Source organism: Dromiciops gliroides, chromosome 4, assembly GCF_019393635.1.
Source record: "Dromiciops gliroides isolate mDroGli1 chromosome 4, mDroGli1.pri, whole genome shotgun sequence".
Lineage (NCBI taxonomy): Eukaryota > Metazoa > Chordata > Mammalia > Microbiotheria > Microbiotheriidae > Dromiciops > Dromiciops gliroides.
In genome coordinates, this window is record NC_057864.1 from 41,516,527 (window position 1) to 41,535,623 (window position 19,097).

At 40.4% G+C, this 19,097-nt stretch overlaps 1 protein-coding gene across 2 annotated transcripts in view; it reads right to left on the minus strand.

Annotated features, from left to right (window-relative positions):
- Positions 1–19,097, minus strand: part of HS2ST1 (heparan sulfate 2-O-sulfotransferase 1) — a 226,425-nt gene that overhangs the window by 22,002 nt on the left and 185,326 nt on the right. For both annotated transcript variants that reach the window (XM_044001170.1, XM_044001171.1), the window contains exons 3-4: positions 9,380–9,465; positions 1,492–1,630 (exon numbers count right to left, since the gene is read on the minus strand). In XM_044001170.1, coding sequence (XP_043857105.1) covers positions 1,492–1,630; positions 9,380–9,465 — 225 coding nt within the window. The remainder of the gene's footprint in view (positions 1–1,491; positions 1,631–9,379; positions 9,466–19,097) is intronic.

Consider the following 19,097-nt stretch of genomic DNA (forward strand, 5'->3'; position numbering starts at 1 on the left):
CTCCTGGGGTTCTTGAGACGAGAAAAAGATAATATTTGTTAAGTGCTCTATGATGATGAAGAGGCTTCACTACATAAAGAATCTTTTCTTATTCTTTTTTGGGGGAGGGGAGGCTTAGGGGGTTTGGTGGGAATCATGAGTGAACATTGCCTCTGGTAAGAAACTCCTTTCAGCAATGCAGATTAGGACCTGCTCTCCAACTTTATAGTCCCAGACTTTTGGAGGCCCTGAGAAGTCAAGTGACTTGTCTGTGGTCATCTGGCCAATACGTGTGAGAACTGGGCTGTAAATGCATGTCTATCCTGACTTTAAGGCCAGACCTCTATACGTTACACCATGACATCAAGCTTCCACTGTTGCTGAACCCTCATAGAGTTAAAAGAAAAAACAAGAAAACAAGTCTCCACAAAGAAGCTTTTAAAAAGTAAGTCACAAAGGTATAGAAGTAACGTCCAATAAGACGAGGCAAAATTCAGGGGGGGAGTCTGCAGAATGCAATTCTATGTCCCCAAATCTGAACCTAGAAGAGAAAGTGTGATCTAGGGGTTAGAGCAGGAACTCTGGGCTTAGAGTCGGCTCTAGTCTACTTCAGCCACCAGCTAGGTTTTCTGCCTTTCCATTTCCTCACCAGTAATATAAAATAATTAAGACTCTGGGGGCTTTAACATCCCCTCCAATGTGAACACTGCAGAAGTCTACGGGGCTAGCCAAGAGATCTCAGAGGAAAAGAGCCCTGCTTGAGCTAATGAAAGTGAATTGGGGGCAGCTAGGTGGTGCAGTGGATAGAGCACCAGCCCTGGAGTCAGGAGTACCTGAGTTCAAATCCGGCCTCAGACACTTAACACTTACTAGCTGTGTGACCCTGGGCAAGTCACTTAATCCCAATTGCCTCACTTAAAAAAAAGTGAATTGGTATCAATAACCATTACTAAGACAAAGAACAGTGAATTTTCAACTTTTGTAGAAACTGAATTTTAGTCTTGATAGTCTATATCATTTGGCATCAAACCATTGTAGTGAATCAAAAGTGTAATAAATGGAGCAGCTAGATGGCTCAGTGGATAAAGCACCGGTCCTGGATTCAGGAGGACCTGAGTTCAAATCCAGCTTCAGACACGTGACACTTACTAGCTGTGTGAACCTGGGCAAGTCACTTATAATAAGGCAGAGAGGGGTTGTAATTTGTAGGGGTGCAAAGATTAGCCCCCCAATAAATCATGGACCCTTGAAATGCTGACACACACAGATTAAAGATCCAAAGTGCTTTAATGAATGATTTTAATATTTTGGTAATTAACTGTTACTAGGTCTATGTGACACTGACATATAGTCAGAACTTGGATATAGATGTTAAGAAAAGAATTCTGAATTAGTATTTCATATGAAAAAGTAAACACTGGAACACTGTTCACTGAATTCAATAAGGCAAGTATCTTTAAAATGAAAAGTCACTTTTGCATTAAAAATAAAACCCTTAAAGTTAGATATTACCTTTTTGTCTCCCTGTTTTCTTCTCCGTAAGCCTGGTCTGTAATCATCTCCAAATCGTAGAAAGTAATAGTAAGAAACCAGCCTTTCTATAGGATCTCTTATGACATTAATGTAAATTGGCTTCTTTTTAACACCAAATCTGAAACAGAACAAAACCGAAAAAAATGTCTTGTCAAAGTCGGACTCTTGAGAAGCTCCCCGTGCAAATGAAGCAGCTGTTGACTTATGTGTATTTGGGGCATGACCAAAAATGGACAAGAAATAACCATGAATGATAAAAGCTGAAGAACAAACTAAGGAGAAGAAGGATTTAAAAAACCACACAGCCAAGTTCTAGTGGGAAAGATAGCATCTGTTTCAATATTGTCCCTTCATTAGGTTTTAAATTGGGGAGAAAAAGTCCTTCCCAAATTAGAGAGCATAGATTTTTAGGGAGAACCTTAATGTCTGTAATTTTAAAGGCATGTGAGTTCTTTATTACATTCTAGAATGACTTGCTTGCCACGGATAAGGCAGCGAAACCTTATTTGACACTAAATATGTTTCTAAAATGGTCTGCTTTGCTAAACAAGAGAGATATTATTGATGGATACAGCAAAAGTCCAGGCACAGGGTCTTCTTGATCTGATCTAGAATACACCTCCATGTGTTACACAAGATTCTGCTTTGGTGAACACTGCTAGTGATAGACTGATGTTAGATCAAATCTGAATTGGTCAAAACTATAGGAAAGGAATGAACTTCCTATTTTTCTTTCACTGACTGATAAGTTTTTGGCTGCCCCTAAAGCAGCTGCTCTTCCCGACTTCTCTTTTTCTTTTAAGGGCATAAGCGCGACCCTTTGCTTGGGATGCCAGTCATTTCCCCACCTAAGTTTTTATTTTTTTATCCAATGTTACAATGTTACATCAGAGAACTGACCATTCCTTTCTCTTCCCATTAGTACCACCCTAAACCTAGGCTCCTGTATTGCCTCTTGTGAAAATTTTCTAACTGGTGTCTCCATTTCCAGTCTCTCTTCACCCAGTGCTCACTGTTGCTATTTAATCTTCCGAACATACCCCACTCTCATGTCATTCATTAGGAACCTGAAAAGACCATGTCTAAAACATCAACGGACTCTTCTGACTGACTTTCAAGGCTCTCCATCAGCTACTACCTGCTTTGTCTCTACAACCTCACCTCCCATTAATTCCAGACACTGATCGTCTCCTGTGAGGACTATCTTTTCCCATTTCCCTAACATATCCCACCCACTTTGGGCCTGAAATAGGTCCTGTGAGCTTCTCTGTGCTTATCCAACAAACAGTAGACACTGATAATGTAAAAGCAGTATTATCCAAAATACTACTTCTGTTTCAAAGTTCTGCACCAGTTCAACCTCTTTGCTGAAGCTTTTCTGGTAACAGAATGGGTCCCCCTCCCGCCTTTCTAAATTACTGTACTCACTCTTAATGATAAATTAGCATTATAATGTACTGTGACTTAAATCAGTGATTAAATGACCAAAAGGAAAACTGGGTAGCTGGCAAACCATCTAGTCAGTCACTTATTAACTAAAAATTGCCTACATACAGCTTTTCAACTCTCAAATATTCAGAGTAGGGGCTTTGGAGTCTGTTGTTTTGGAAATCAGGATATATTTTCCCAGAGAAACATACCATAAATGGTAGCTAGACTCCAAAGTAGTTGTGATAAAATGGGATACTATGTATGTGTAAACATATACACAGTGAAAAAAAATTAAAGACTGTGTTTGCATAAAGACCACACCCATGAGAGAAAGGAGGGAAAAAGGGAGAGGGAGAAAGAAAAGAGGTGAGGGGAGAAGTGTGTGTGCACGTGTGTGCGTGTGTGCGCATGTGTGTGTGTGTGTGTGTGTGTATGAGAGACAGACAGAAAAAGAAAGAGAGAAAGAAGGGGAGACAGAGACAGAATGAGAAAGAGACACAGAGAAAGACAGAGAAGGGGAGAAGGAGGCAACTGCTGTTCAATTTAGAAAAATGATAGAGGTAGACAGAGATAGACATTGACTGAGAGCTCTACAGACAAAAAAATAGATAATCAGAGAGTAGACTGACAAATGATGGAAAGATAGTAAATAGACAGATAAGAGAGAGAAGAGAAGAGAAGAGAAGAGAAGAGAAGAGAAGAGAAGAGAAGAGAAGAGAAGAGAAGAGAGGAATGAGTGAGAACATATTTCAGCTGCATTGTGGGACAAAGAGCCACTTAGAGGAGAGCACGGGAGGGCAACCATCATTTATAGCTATTTCTATGGGAGAAAGCTTTTCCCAGGACTCAATAATTAACATGTAAGTGCCAGGACCACATATCATGCCTGGCTGCTGGCATCACAGAGAGGGGACTGAAGGGAAACGTGAGTGTTTGGAGAGCATATTTCCACCTCCAGTTTATCTTTGTTACTGACTAATACATTACTTTGCAGAGCTCCCAAGGAAGCCTGCTCCTGGCTTGGGTAGGCCACGTGTATGAATGGGGCTTTCATGAGTTGGGGTCTACCCACATGGGCATAGGAAGGCAAAGAAATTCCCTAACTTTAGATGTAAAACAGAGGATTGCTAAAACTAATAAAAAATGTGTCCGTGATATTTCACTCACTTACAGGTTGATCCTAATTATAAAGATGATAATCCTTTTAAGTACTGGTTTGTACAGAGAATAAAACAGTTCTATGGTCACAGCCTCTGCCCTTAATTCCCAGATATAACAAACATTCATTGAGCAGTTGCTCTGTACAACACCCTCCACAGAAACAAAACAGTTTCCTTGTTGTAACGTGAAAGTGACCTTGGATTCTCAGGCCCCATCACCAATTCTGGGTGGTTCTACCTTGCAGGAAAGGGTTGTGAAGACAGGCTCATCGTTTGCAGGTGGGGGCCTGAGCAATGAATTTTTTCACTGTACCAAAACATGAAATATAGATAAATACGCACTAGACCTCATCCCTGCGTAGCCTCTCCTTCAGAGAGGGGAATGTTTCAAAAGAAAAGGAAAAAAAAAATCATAGACGGCACTTTCAACATACAGAATGACTGGAGGTGTCCCGGTGAACCCCATCTGCCTGTTTGAAAAATCAAAATTCCCTACAGGCTCTTAACGTGGGGGTGGGCAGACACCAGGCGAGAGTGGGGGGAGATGCATCACAGAGACTACACCAAGTAGTGTGCTCAATAGGTTTTGACAGATCATTGCAAACATGACAGGGAGTGGGAGGGAAGGATAAGCATGTATCAAGCACCTACTATGTGCCAGCACTGTGCTATATGATTTACAAATACTATCTCATTTGACCCTCACAACAACCCTGGAAAGTAGGTGCTATTATTATTTTACAAATGAGGAAACTGAGGCAGATAGAGGTTAGGTGATTTACCCAGGGTCACACAGTAAGTGTCTGAGAACAGATTTGAACTCAGGTCTTCCTGACTCCTAGCCTAGCACACTGTCTAGCTGCCTATAGTTCACTCTGTCCCCCTCTTCAGCACCCCCCCCCCCCGCCAAGGTGGGGGATGTGTCTTCCTCCTTCCTCCCCTTCCCTTCCCAGGACCTAGCTGGATGCAGAAGAGGCAGGCAGAACAAGAGCTATGAGGTAATACATTTCTGACTGTACACTGATGTCCTCTGCTCAATGACATCCCTACCACAGTGGGAAAAGTCCCAGAAACTCTCTTCCGTCTGCTCCCTCTGCTCAATGGAGGTGGCCCCCTCTCCCCACCATGTTGGTTTTTCTTTTTCTAGGGACATTCATTTATTATTACCTTAATACATTATTCTACAATTTGAACAGGAAATTAAGCCAACCTCGATGGCATATAGTTTGCAGACTCCATTCTCTTTCTGTTTGAAAAAAACTGGGAAAACATTTAGCTTCCTTTAGCCTTGTGGTACCTTTCAAGTCCTCTAAGATCCTTATATTCACAATGTCAGTACCAAAGATGATCATCCCCCTGGTCTAAGTAACTGAACTCATTAAAGGCAGTAAGAGAATATCTCACTGCATGGATCATGGGTTCAAGCCAACTCTCCAGCTGGTCCAACCCCACCAAGGGTCCAGCATCCTGGCACAGTAAGTAGGGGACTGACTGGGAGTGAGAAAGACAGTTGGACCGTACATTTTGATCAAATCCCTTGTCCTCATTAGTCTGATTTCCCAAAGCCCACAGAGAGAAGAGTCCCAAGAAGTACTAGATCCTCAACAGTGTTGAAGGCTGCAGAGACATCTGAGATGACAGCTGAAAGACCACTGGTCCTGCTCACTGATCCCTGACTGGAGGAAAGTGAAGACCATTGGTGCCATTTAGGATTCAGTGCGGTGTCTAGTGTAGACATAGAGGAAATGATAAGGGAGTTAATGCTGGATCAAGCCAGAGGTGCAAGCCAACAGAGACACAATCCACACAATTGTGTTTATTAAGAGAAAGACTCTGGGTCTAAAACTCTCTGACTTGATTTTTCTGGGTTTTTTAGACTTTCTAAAGCATTCAGGGACTTGCCTTGCCACAGGAGCTCAGAACAGTTGCTCCTGAGGTGAAAAGGGGAAGGAAGAGAAGAGGGTCTACTAAAAAGAAACCCATACACATTTCTGGGGCAGCAGAAATGCTCAACAATGTTATGAATAAAAATGAAATTTCTGGAGGAATTCATGGCAAGAAGACCTATAAAAATGGGATATTCTTGTACATCTTTCAAAGGCAGCTTCTGCTATTGACTGTGGCCATGGACCATGTGACCTTGTGGAAACTGTAATGTAAAAGTCTCCATAAAGGCTAATTGAATCTACAGCATAATGAGGGCCCAATGACTTCTAGACAAGCCGGCCTAATTATAAAACCAAACCAAAACAAAACATTTCAACTTTTTTATTCTGACATCATTTTTCATTTTGCTTTAGTGCTTTCTGGTCAATTTCTTTTCAATGTTTTCCTCTTACAGGTTTGTAGAAAATTAAAGCAGGGAAAATGATGAGTGATGCTACTTGAGTACTCCTAATAACACAGGGTAATGAAACCCCAAACTTTAAAGAAAAATGTTTATTAAAAAGATAGTCGGGGTAAGAAATCTACTAAAATTTTTTCGCTATGTGATCATTTTTTATTATAAAAAGATAAAAAGAAATTTCCCTATGTTTTTATCTTGTGAAAAGTGTCTAAACTTATTTTAAAGCGTAAAATAGATTTACTTACATTTCTCTGTGGCAAAAATCTAAAAGCACAGGCTGAGCTGAGCAACTGACTTTCAGATAAAGTAAATGCTTCTCAGTGATCCAAATGAATCTCAGAGGAAGAAGCCTTGTCATTTCCTTTACTTGCTGCCTATTAATATGTTTTTCTGGTCATATACTGGACTATAACAAAGTTATTTGTATACCCACATAATTTTCTCACAGAAGTATTCCCCTTTCTCCTGGAGGGAGTATGTCATTTGCCTTTGCTGTACGTATAAAGCACTAAATCAGACAAAAAAAGAAAAATATTTTAGAAGAAAAGGAAATGATTTTTTAAAAATAAAAATTAGCCTAGAGAAGCTAGAAAGCACAGTGGATAGAGTGGTGAGTCTAGAGTCAAGAAGATTCATCTTCCTGAGTTCAAAGCTGACCTTGGACACTTACTAGCCATGTGGCCCTGGGCAAGTCACTTCACCCTGTGTGTCTCAGTTTCCTCATCTGTAAAATGAGCTGGAGGGAGAAATGGAAAATTGCTCTAGTATCTCTGCCAAGAAAACCCCAAAGAGTCATGAAGAGTTGAACACAACCGAAGAACTAAAGGGTAAAGCAATTCTTCTTCCTGTTTACTGGTAATTTGTATTGGTAACAAAGTTATTTATTAAGATTTTGACAATCGATTGAGGAAGATGAAAAGAAAATCTGGGAGAGAGCTGAGCTCCCCAGTCAAGTGTACTTATAGCTACAATTTTTCTGGACTAAATACATTGAGCAGAGGTTTGGAAGTATCATTTTTAAATGTCAGAAGGCTAATAAAGAGAATTTTCATAGCGATATTATTAACCTCCAATACAACATGAAAATCACTCATGTTGAAATAATCTTCTACAACAAAGTTTTCTTACAGTATTTAATAAACAGGATACATTTTTTCCCCAAAAAAGCATTTACACTTTAAACTACAAGAATACCAGAAAATACTTCAGATCTTCTAAGTACAAACCTTTTGCCAAAAGCAAAATGCATTCAATATATATTTTAATAATGAAAACTTCAAGTATTAGAGATCAAGCTGCATGTGGAAAAAATAAATCATTTAGGTGAAAGGGTAACAAACATCTACTTCAAGGATAATGCAGCCCGGAGGGAAAATATGCATATGAATGAAGTGTGTGAAATTGGTTAGGTGCATTTCCAAAAGGAAAATAATTAGTTTATTTTAAAGCTGCCTATAAAATGTTTTCAATAGTCCCATATGACTTATTTATAGAAAAAGGTAGATCTAACTTCACAAAAAAAAAGACCATTTCACTTGTGGGTTCCAAGGACTGAGAGGAACAATGAAAGAATGATGTAATTTGATATTCATGATCTTTGGGGAGAGATTCATTTTTAATTACGCGATTTCCAAAAAGTTAAGGCTTCTCAGGCTTCATGTTAATGTGTGCTCCTATGAAAACTTTTGGTGAAAACCAAAAGATTCCTTTATACTCCTTTGTCTTTTAATCCTTCAAAGTAGGAAAAGCTAAATTGAGAGTTTCATATCAATGCAGTTTTCTAGTTTAAGCCCCTTTAATTAAAGTTGGCACATGCCTGGGGGAGAATTACTTTGAAGTCATGACCACCAATGGAAAGCTCTGAGAGAGATGTCATAAACTGAAATAATAAAATTCGTTATTGTACTTTGTGATGAGTGGCGATCTCAATTCTTCTTTTAATGGCGCTTTTGAAGTTAATGCCTGGTGTTCTAAGGGATAGGATGTCAATTTCAGGTCTCAATCCCCTTTCAAAGGCTACAAATGTGCATCATCTTATGTTACCAGGGATACTTGAATGAACTTTCAAATGAGTCCAAGTGGTGTGTTTAGACTATTCAATGCCAACAATTTCCTGGCTAATTCTTAATATGGCACAAACAGACTCTAGAGGGAGCCACACGCAGACTTCAGTGCCTGTTGGCTTTAATTTGAAGCTTTTCTCAGATGGCAATGACGAATTCTGGTGATTATATCTTGAACCCGAAAATAAAAACAAGGAGAATAAAACAGAATCACTTATTTCCAAAACAGAGCTAAATGAAAATTGGAACAAAAGACAGGTTCTTTTTCAGATGACTTTTCAATCTGTCAGGATGTTAAGAATAGAATAATTTAGGCAAAGAGACAGTGTCCCATAAGCCTCAAGGTGACCTAGCTGAGGAGCAAAAGCACTTTCCTGGGCCCTGATTACTGGGTGATGGGGGGAGAGTAGGTTTTGCTTCCCCATTCTTTTAGTCAATGAGGCATGTCACAGAGATGATTTGTTCAGTGTCCAGGAGGAAAACCTAGCGCTATAATAGGAGCAGCTTTCCAGTCATGCAAGGAAAAGGGCTGCTAGCATTTGTGGCTGCGGTTGCCTCCTGTCCTGCAAGAATGATTAGGATGAATAATTGGGAGAAAAAACAACAACATACAAACGAAAAGAAAAACCAAGGCCTGTTAATTTTAACAGATAGGAGAATTGTCAATTTAGGAACACTAGAGGGCAGTGATATATCAGAAGGTAGCACATCATTTACTAGAATTACAGGTTTAAAGCAGGCAACACAGTCCTTTTTTATATTTTAGTTTGGAAAATTAAGATCACAAAAACCTAACCATCAATTCAAGGCATCTCTGATTGCTAAAGGACAAGATATTCGAAAGGATGCATTTCTTAGTAACTTACTTTGCAAAATCCAAGTAAGACACATGTCCGTGATAAAACCCGGGTTTCATTTCTTTCCAAGAAGTTATGTTCTTCACAAAGCGCACCTGGAAAACAGAAACATACACATCATTTATATATAGTTTGAGCTTGTGAAAAGCAACCGACATTTCAATATGTTCCCTTCAAAGTCTTAAAAACACTACTCACACTTGGGACACTCATGCACATTCAAACCTTGGGCTAAAATCTTAACACAAAAGAGAATTCTCCTGCTTTTAAAAGTACGTAGCTACTGATTTAAAGACAGTTGCTACATGTTATTAAAATAAAAACAAACAGAACGAAGGACAGTGCAGAAAGAATTGTGATACAGACACCCATAATGTATCAAGAATAACACCCACCTTCCCCTCCCCACACCCCTCCCCTCCCAGCCAGCTGGACCAGGCAGTAGATCATACTGTAGCAAAGAAATGCTTTATGCATATTAAGTAAAAATTCTTCTGGGAACTTGTTATCATGAACAATATACTTAAGCACAAAGACTCAAAATGGTAGTCTATGAAACAAAATGAACAAGCCTCTAAACAAGACTTGATTAAGGCATAAGCAGATCTTTGTAAGGAATTGAAAACAATGGCGAGCAGAACTCAAAGGCCACTAATGATGATGATGATGAAGAAAACTAGTGATGTGGGGTAAGTTCAATTTATCTTTTTGAATGAACTTAATTTCAATTCACCCATTTATTAGGTGCCAACTATGCACAAGGCACACAGATTTAAATATTTAACTACTGTTCATTTGGCTTTAACCAAACTAAAATCACACTGTACCTTGGTCAATATTTACTGGCCGGAATATGGGAAATGTATTTTAAAGTTGGTGAACTGATTAATACCGAGAATTTGATAAATCTCAACATCACCAGCTGCAAGAAGGTGATACGCAATTTCTGAAATGGAAAACTGAATTGATTTCTAAAGGGTAAATCACTCACATGAAAAACAGCAAACAGTTAAGAGTGCCTACAAGAGATTGGACACAGTGCCAAAAACAAGCCCTGGACCTCCCTGAGACAGTCGGTAAGATATGACCTCAGTAGCACAGGACTGAAAAATTCTGACAACTTATCAAATAATCTTAAGTGCAAGCCATCGCTGGTTAGCGTTGGTCACGTGGCCCTGTCACGGAGCATTCACCGATGATAAGAGGAAGCTATGCTGAGCAGTAAACTCAAGCTACAACTGAGATAACGCCTCAAGATGCAGCAAGGCAAGGGGCAGATGTAAAGATTAAAGAGAATGTCACGTTTCAGAGAACCTGGCCTGGGAAAAATCAAGAGGACTTGAGGGAGAGATTAAATTATCATTCTGGTCCCACTCCAGGTCTCACGATTTCCCCAAATCAGGCTTGTGTAAGATCTGGTAGTGGTTGGTAGTGTAATTTTTCAGTCTATACATGTATATTTTTTCCCTTTCTAAGAAATCTCACTTCAGGAGTGGCACCCTGTTTTTTGGACCAATATGGTATGGGGGCAGGGGAACATTAAAGATTCATAAACAGGGGCAGCTAGGTGATGCAGTGGATAGAGCACCGGCCCTGGATTCAGGAGGACCTGAGTTCATATCTGGCCTCAGACACGTAACACTTACTAGCTGTGTGACCCTGGGCAAGTCACTTAACCCCAACTGCCTCACCAAAAAAAAAAAAAAAAAAAGATTCCTAAACTAGGAAGAAGTAATGGGCTTCTTCTGGGAGGATTCATAATTGGATATATCAGTTGTTATTAGTAATGAGCTTGATCTTCCTATAAAGGATTTTTTTCCTGCATGAAACAAAAGCTGAAGAGTGGATATGGTTAACTCAATTCTCTGGGATAACAATGAAATGCACAGATAATCTCCAGACTCGGTTTTAGCCAGCCCTTTTATCTTCCACTTCATCCCCCCAAGTTTTTACTAAAATTGACTTATCTGGACCTTCTATGCTTTCTTTTCCCGGCTGGTCCCTCGGTGTGAGGTACCAACGACAAGAAGTGAGAGGCAAGGCAAACAAAAGGATCAGATGATCTGGAATCCATCTCCCCCAAATTTTGTTCCAGTTCAGTCATTTTAGTCCTGTCTGACTCTTCCTGGCTCCATTTGGGTTTTCTTGGCAGAGATACTGGCATGGTTTGCCATTTCATTCTCCAGCTCATTTTACAGATGAGGAAAACTGAGGCAAACAGGGTGATATGACTTGCCCAAGGGTCATACAGCCAGTAAGCATCAGAGGCTGGATTTGAAGTCACAGAGATGAATCTTCTTGACTCCAGGAAGTGTTCTATCCATCGCCACTTTTGTAACTGTCACCCACCGGAGGGAATGGGCAAATTTTTGATTCTAAGAAAGTCAATTCAATGTCAGTTCTAGCTTCAATAGGCAGTCCCAGAAAACACAATAAACAGGCCAACATTCTATAGCAACTGGGTTCTACTTTGTAGACACTGAGAAGGGAAAGGGGTGAGGAAATGGAAGAAAGGGAGGAAAGAAATGAGGAAAGGAGATGCTGGCACTGACTGTGTTAGTGAGGTTTATCCCTCTCTCCCCAGTGCTCTGGGGTCATACTGGAGAAAGAAGGGTCGCTAACTAGGGCCCAAGTATCATTTCTGCCAATGCTACAGAAAGCAGCATTATGCGCTGGAGAGAACACTAGATCTAGGTCACAACCCACAACTGAAGAAGCTTTTGACTAGAGGATTCCCTTCTTTTTCAAAGATCTTAAAAAGATATGTGTCTAAAGTAACATACTTCAGGAATGACAGTACTGAGACGCAAATCCAAGACTCCAAACCCAGTCTAGCTCACTCTCCAACAATAAACATTCTGTTGTCCTAATTCGTGAACATTTTAACGCAAATGATGTAAGAAGACAGCAGGGTTTGAAAGGAAAAGAGTACAGCTATCACTAAAGGCAACTAGGTGGCACAGGAGATAGAGGATTGGGTCTAGAATCAAGAAGACCAGAGTTCAAATCTGGCCTCAGACACTTGCTAACTGTGTGAACTTGGGCAAATCACTTAACCCTGTTTGCCTCAGTTTCCTAATCTATAAAATGAGCTGGAGAAGGAAATGAATGGCAAATCACTGCAGCATCTCTGCCAACAAATGGGGTCATGGTGAGTCTGACTCGAATGAAATGACTAAACAACAACAAATATCACCATTATTATTATTATCATACTATTTCTCAGCTCTCTAGAAAATGTTTGACTTTGCATAGAAGGCATTGGAAGATCAAAGAGCTGGAAGGGCCCTTGAAGGTCATTAAGATCACCAAAAGAAGAGCATGATACTTAAGGTGTTAGACTAGACCAAGGCTTCTTAAACTTTTTCCACTTGCAACCCTTTTCACCCAAGAAATTTTTATGCAACCACGGGTATATGGGTATCTAAAATAGGTATACAAGGGGTAGCTAGGTGACACAGTGGATAAAGCACCAGCCCTGGATTCAGAAGGACCTGAGTTCAAATCCGGCCTCAGAAACTTTGACACTTACTAGCTGTGTGACTCTGGGCAAGTCACTTAACCCTCACTGCCCCCCCCCCCAAAGTTATATATAAATAGGTATACGTAACCTTTTACTGCTGCCAAATTTTTTGCAACCTCCCACATTCAGTTGGGTGACCCCACGTGAGGTTACGACCCACAGTTTAAGAAGCTTTGGATTAGAGTAAAATTTCACTAGTTTGGACTGAAACTAGATACTATTAATTACAGAATGTTTCAAAGGGAAATAATCTGAACATTTTGAATAATATTGTTGCTCAAATCGGGACAATCAAATGTTAGCAGGTAGAAGAACATGCCCTTGAGGCAGAACTGCACAGGATGGGAAAGGATGAATGAGTGAAGAGCTGCACCAGTGGAGGGAAGCGTGAATTGACGAGATCGTGGATAAACTGAAGTATTAGATGAGAAACAGGCTGGCTAACTAAAGGCCATGCATTTTACATTTCTATGCAATCCCAGCATTTGGCCCAGTGCCCAGCACAAAGTAAGGGTTTAATAAATGCTTGTAGATTTGACTGTTTTTGGGGAGGGGAAGTAGTCCACTAAAAACAAAGAAAAATGCCCAACTCCAGGAAAATGAGAAGGAAATAAAAGCCAGCTACTTGAGAAATAGAGGACTGGCTCTCTCATCACCATTTGGCACCATCTCTGCATTTCATGCCTACGTCCCCACTTTCTCTACCTATGTCTACCTGTGCCTCCATTTCGTTTTGTGGTCATTACTTCCTTTTTGGTAATAACTGCAACCCCAGCTCCTTTTCTCAAATTTGTATTCTCACTTTCACACCTCTTCCGATACCCTAGATTTGCCTCCTCTTTTAATCTTTCCTCAGTATGCAACTCTTTGGGCTATAAGAGGAAATCAAATAGAAACTGGAGGGAAGTGATGTAGCAGGATTACAATAGGCTGAGCATGTCCATGGGCCTCTACTTCCTCACCTGTAAAATGGGGGAAATGATACTTCATCCTACTAAGTGACAGATTTCATTGTGGGAATCAATTGAGAAAATACTTGTAAGAGTGCTTGATAACTGATGGTTTACGCAAACATAAGCTATTATTGTTAAACTGAGTCATCTCTTGGTTCCTTCCTGTACTGTTTTCTACTTTCCAGCAATTCAAGACAAGGAGGTCAGAGCTAAGACGGTGGATTAGCAGGAAGAAGTACAGCCCAGCTCTTTCAACATACATCCTCCACAAAGATCCAGAAAAAGCAGCAGACCAAATCCTAATAGGAAAATGCAGCAAAAAAAAATCATAGTGAGTTATTTTTCAGACAAGGTTGACTTAAGGAGATGGAAAGGTCTATGGATACTATGGAAGGGAAGAGTTCATGACTAAGCAAGAGATAGAGATAATCACATAAGGTAAACAGAACAATTCTGACCATGAATAAGTTAAATGTTTTTGCACACACACAAAACCAATGCAGTTAAAATCAGAAGAGAAGGAAATGGGGGGAAAATCTTTGCAGCAAGTTTCTTTGATGAAGGTCTAATTTCTAAGATATATGGGGAACTGATTCAAATACATATGAATAAAAGCCATTCCTCAATTGATAACTGGTCTAGAGATATCAAGAGGCAATTTTCAGAGGAAGAAAATCAAGCTATCAAAAGCCACATGAAAAAATGCTCTGAATCACAAATAGAGAAATTAAAATAAAATGACCCTGAGCTTCTACATCATATTCTTCAGATTAACAAAGTTGACCAAAAAATGGAAAATTACAAATACTAAAGGAACTGTGGAAAAACAGGTACATGAATGTACTCTTGGTGGAACTCTGAACTGATCTGGAAATTATATAATTTGGAATTATGACCATAGATCTATTAACTGTACATACTTGTGACCCACTATTAGGTCTATAAACCAAAAAGATCAAAGAAAGAGGAAAAGACCACAAACGTACAAAAATACTTATAGCAGCTCTATTTGTGTTGACAAATAATTGGAAACTGAAGTATTTCCACTGGGGAATGGCTGAGGAAGTTATGGTATCTGTATGTGATACAATACTATTGTGCTATAAGAAATGATGCAGGGGATAGTTTTAGAGAAATCTAGGATGACTCCCATGAACTGATGAAGAGTGAAGTGAATAAAATTAGGAGAACAATTTATACCATAAATAACAATATTTTTAGAGAAACAATTTTGAAAAACTTAGTAATTATGATCAAAATGATGGCCAACCACAATTACAGAAGACTCAAGATGAAACATGCCACACAACTCCTGATAGGTGAAGTGATAGACCCAAAGTAGAGACTCAAAAGATTTGAGGCATGGCCAATGCAGGAATTTGTTTTGTTTGCCTCTACTTGTTTCTAATAAGGGTTTTGTTTTTCTTGTTTTTTCTTTTTTGTTTGTTTGTTTGTTTGTTTGTTTTTTTTTTTAGTGAGGCAATTGGGGTTAAGTGACTTGCCCAGGGTCACACAGCTAGTAAGTGTTAAGTGTCTGAGGCCGTTTCTTGCTTTTTCAATTGAGGGGTAGGGTAAGGTCGGATGGGGAGAATGCAGATCTGAAAATAAAATAAAATTTAATTAGAAAGAGAAAAAATGAAATACAAGGGGGAGGGCAGCAGACAACAAAATTTACCTCACTGGCCTGCTGGTTGGTGTACCTGCCTCAGTTTTCTTCCCACCCTAGTCTTCCCTCCAATGAGGTTTGACTACATAACCCTCCTATTCAATAAACTACAGAAATTCACTATTGCTTCAAGAACTGAATATAAAATCCTGTGTTTGGCTTTTAATGCCCTTCATAAACTGAGCCCTTCCTATATTTCTGGTCTTCTTACACCTCACTCTCCACGATGTACTTTGCGACACAGTGACAATGGCCTCCTGGCTGGTGCTAGCACAACACACTCCATTTTCTAACTTGAGACATTTTCAAAGACTATATCACATGCTTGGAATTCTTTCCCTTCTCCTCTCTTTCTCCTGGCTGCCCTGACTTTTCAAGAGTAGCTAAAACCCCACCTTTTACAAGAAGACTTCCCGGCTCCCTCTTAATGCTAAGCATTTTCCCTCTGTGATAATCTCCAAATAATTCTGCATATTTCTTGTGTGTAGCTGTTTGTTTCCATGCTGTCTCCCTCATGAGAGGTCCTTGGGAACAGAGGCTGGGTTTTTATTTGTTTGGTTTTTTTAGTGAGGCAATTGGGTCACACAGCTAGTAAGTGTTAAGTGTCTGAGGCCGGATTTGAACTCAGGTCCTCCTGACTCCAGGGCCGGTGCTCTATCCACTGCGCCACCTAGCTGAGAGGCTGGTTTTTGCCTTGTGTTTCTCCAGCACTTAGCAGGGCACCAAGCACATAGTAGGTATTTAATAAATGCTGGTTGACTGACTAAGTGAAGTCAGGGGAAACTGAAAACACTGGAAATACTTACTGGCTTGAGGAAAAGAAAGTTAACAATGCTCATACTCAAAGAGAACTTTCCTGCCATGATTGAGATAGGCTGTAAAGAAAGATGTTCCAGAAGGGGTCGTTAGCCAAGGTCCATGAAAAGAGATGTTTTTATGGCCAGCCTAGAGCAGAACGATGGTAAGCAGTGATTTTGTCAGATTTTATAACTAGAGGAGAGCTGGATCAGCAAGTAATCAGGCAGAGGACCTTTGGGGAAACCAGGCAGCCCAGGGAGGAGTCGGTTACAAAATTTGTGCTGACTCGGACTGGAACCAACACTCTAGAAAAGGTGTCAGAAAGTGCTGTCCCACCAAGAACCTAGAACGCATTATCTGAATGAGATTAAACTCAAAATTCTGATGACTCAAGTTCAAAACAAACCAACAAACAAAAAACCCCCCTTTTTTTTCTGACCACCTAAAAGGGTGGGAATGTCAGCCAGAGTACCCTGGCCAAATTCCAACTGGCTAATTACTATCTATTGAATGAGTACTACTATTAACTTGGGTAATTACTATCTACTCTATTCCACTCACTCCTACTCTTTCATTTACTTAAAATAAACATCCCTTATGTGGCTTGTTATAAAACTGCTTTACAGGATAAAATTAAGTAAGAAAGGACAGTTCCCTGAAGTAAGGAGGAAAAATGAGCAAAATTTGAATGAAGATCTAAAGAAGGTTTGGGAGAAGACAATCTAGTTTCTTCCTAATTGTCTGAACATATGCTGCTAAGAGGAAATGTTTACAATTAATAGGAAACATTGTACTTTCATCCAAATGTCTGAGTGAAAGATAGCTGGGTAGGGGATATTAAAAGGGAAATTAAAATGAAAGATCATGCTGTCCTGCCCCCCCCCCCAACACAGAGGGTACAAAGGCAAATGGCGAGTATGGATAACTTCAGACCTAAACAAGAGAGAAGGCTCCTGCTGCTGTCCCTACTAAAAGGACACAGAAACGCTTTTCCCAGACAGATCATTGCTGATTAAACCACTGTGAAATGGGCAGGTGAAAGCTGTGGTGCTCTCCACCACCAAGAATCCATTTGTATTAGAGTCCAGAAGAAACTCCATTCTTTTCCTGCACAAGAGGACTTAGCTCCAATTTGCTTCGCTTCAGAATCTTGTCCGATAACCAATTTTCATCAAGCAAACCGTCACCCTCCTTAACTCAACGTGGCACAGAGGAAAGAGAAGTAGACAAGAAGCAAAGTCAAGAGACCAGGCTCTCAGTTCTGGTGCCACCACTCCCTACCACGTATGCCTAGGGGTAGACTCATCCAACCTCCACCTCCACTCACAGGTATAATAATTGCCTGAGGACTGGCCCTGTCCCATCTATAAAGCTTGCTTCCCTTTCTTCCCTACCTCATCCCAACTAGATTGTAAGAGCTCTGAGGGCAGGGACACTGTACTTCATTTCCATCCCTCCCTCCCTGAACACAGCAAGGCACATAATAAAAGTTTGTCTACAAGAAGTGATCTGAAATGACTCAGGGAATAATCTACCCCCGCTGGTTGACCCTCACCCACCTTCATACCCACTTTGATCTGCCAGAGGATACAATCACTTTGCTATCTAGAATAATAAAATCACAGAACATTTTAGGTTGGCATCACAAATGTTTGCTTGCTTATTTGTCTGTTGTTATTGTTAACAGTTGTTTTTCAGTCATGTCCAACTCTTCATGACCCCAACAGGAGTTTTCTTGGCAAAGATACTAGAGTAGTTTACTATTTCCTTCTCCAGCTCATTTTACAGATGAGAAAACTGAGGCAAACAGGGTGAAGTGACTCGCCCAGGGTCACACAGCTAGGAAGTGTCTGAGGCTGGATTTGAACTCAGGAAGAGGAGTCTTCCAGATTCCAAGCCTCAGCGCTTTGTGCACTATGGCGCCACCTAGCTGCCTTTATTTGTCTGCCTGACTGCTTACCAAGCTTTTCACATCCTCAGCTGGACTACAAAGGACCACAAATTCTCCCACTACAAGGAAGTCGGTACCTATGTTGCACCTCAATGCAGGGTAGCTACGCCTGTCCCAACCCTGTGGAGGAGTTCATAGTTAAGTGTGGAAGCCCGTAGGCCTGTGCCCCAAAAACCTGATTGTGCATAAGATCTGAGAACCCAGGGAAGGGATTTCTGGGCTGATCCCATTTAACCTCCATGTTACAGAGGAGGAAACTAAGGACTAGGGAGCCTGAACGACGTGCCCAAAGCCACACAAGAAACAACTGAATTGCTTTTTCCTTCTGATTGCTAATGCATTTTGTTTGGATCCTACTTCCCAATAACTAAACATCTTTTCTCTTGAATATGGCAGAATGGGTTAGCAAGCATTGGACCTCCAAACTTTTACTTTTGGCTTCTAAATAATTCGTTTGTAAGAAATCTGGCTTTTAGAAAATGACTGCCCCCGTACCCCTGGCTTGGGGTATTTTTGCCCTCCCCCCCTCCCCTTGCCCTCATCCAGCTTTCCATAAAGTAATTTCAGCAGAGACAAGGCTGAACCTGACGTTCCGGCTGCAGGTAGCAATCAGGCGATCAGATCAGCACCTGTGCTGCATGATACATATAACAATATTGATTCCTCTGGATCCTGACCCAGCTGCCTGAAGAAAACCTGCCTGGTGCACTGGCAAGACCTGATGTAATAGCCACGGCTCTCCTACTTAGGTATATCTTGATTCCTGAGATGGTGGGAATGAATCTGCTGCATTTTTGAGCTTTTGATTTAACTATTTAATTGAACAAAAAACTCCA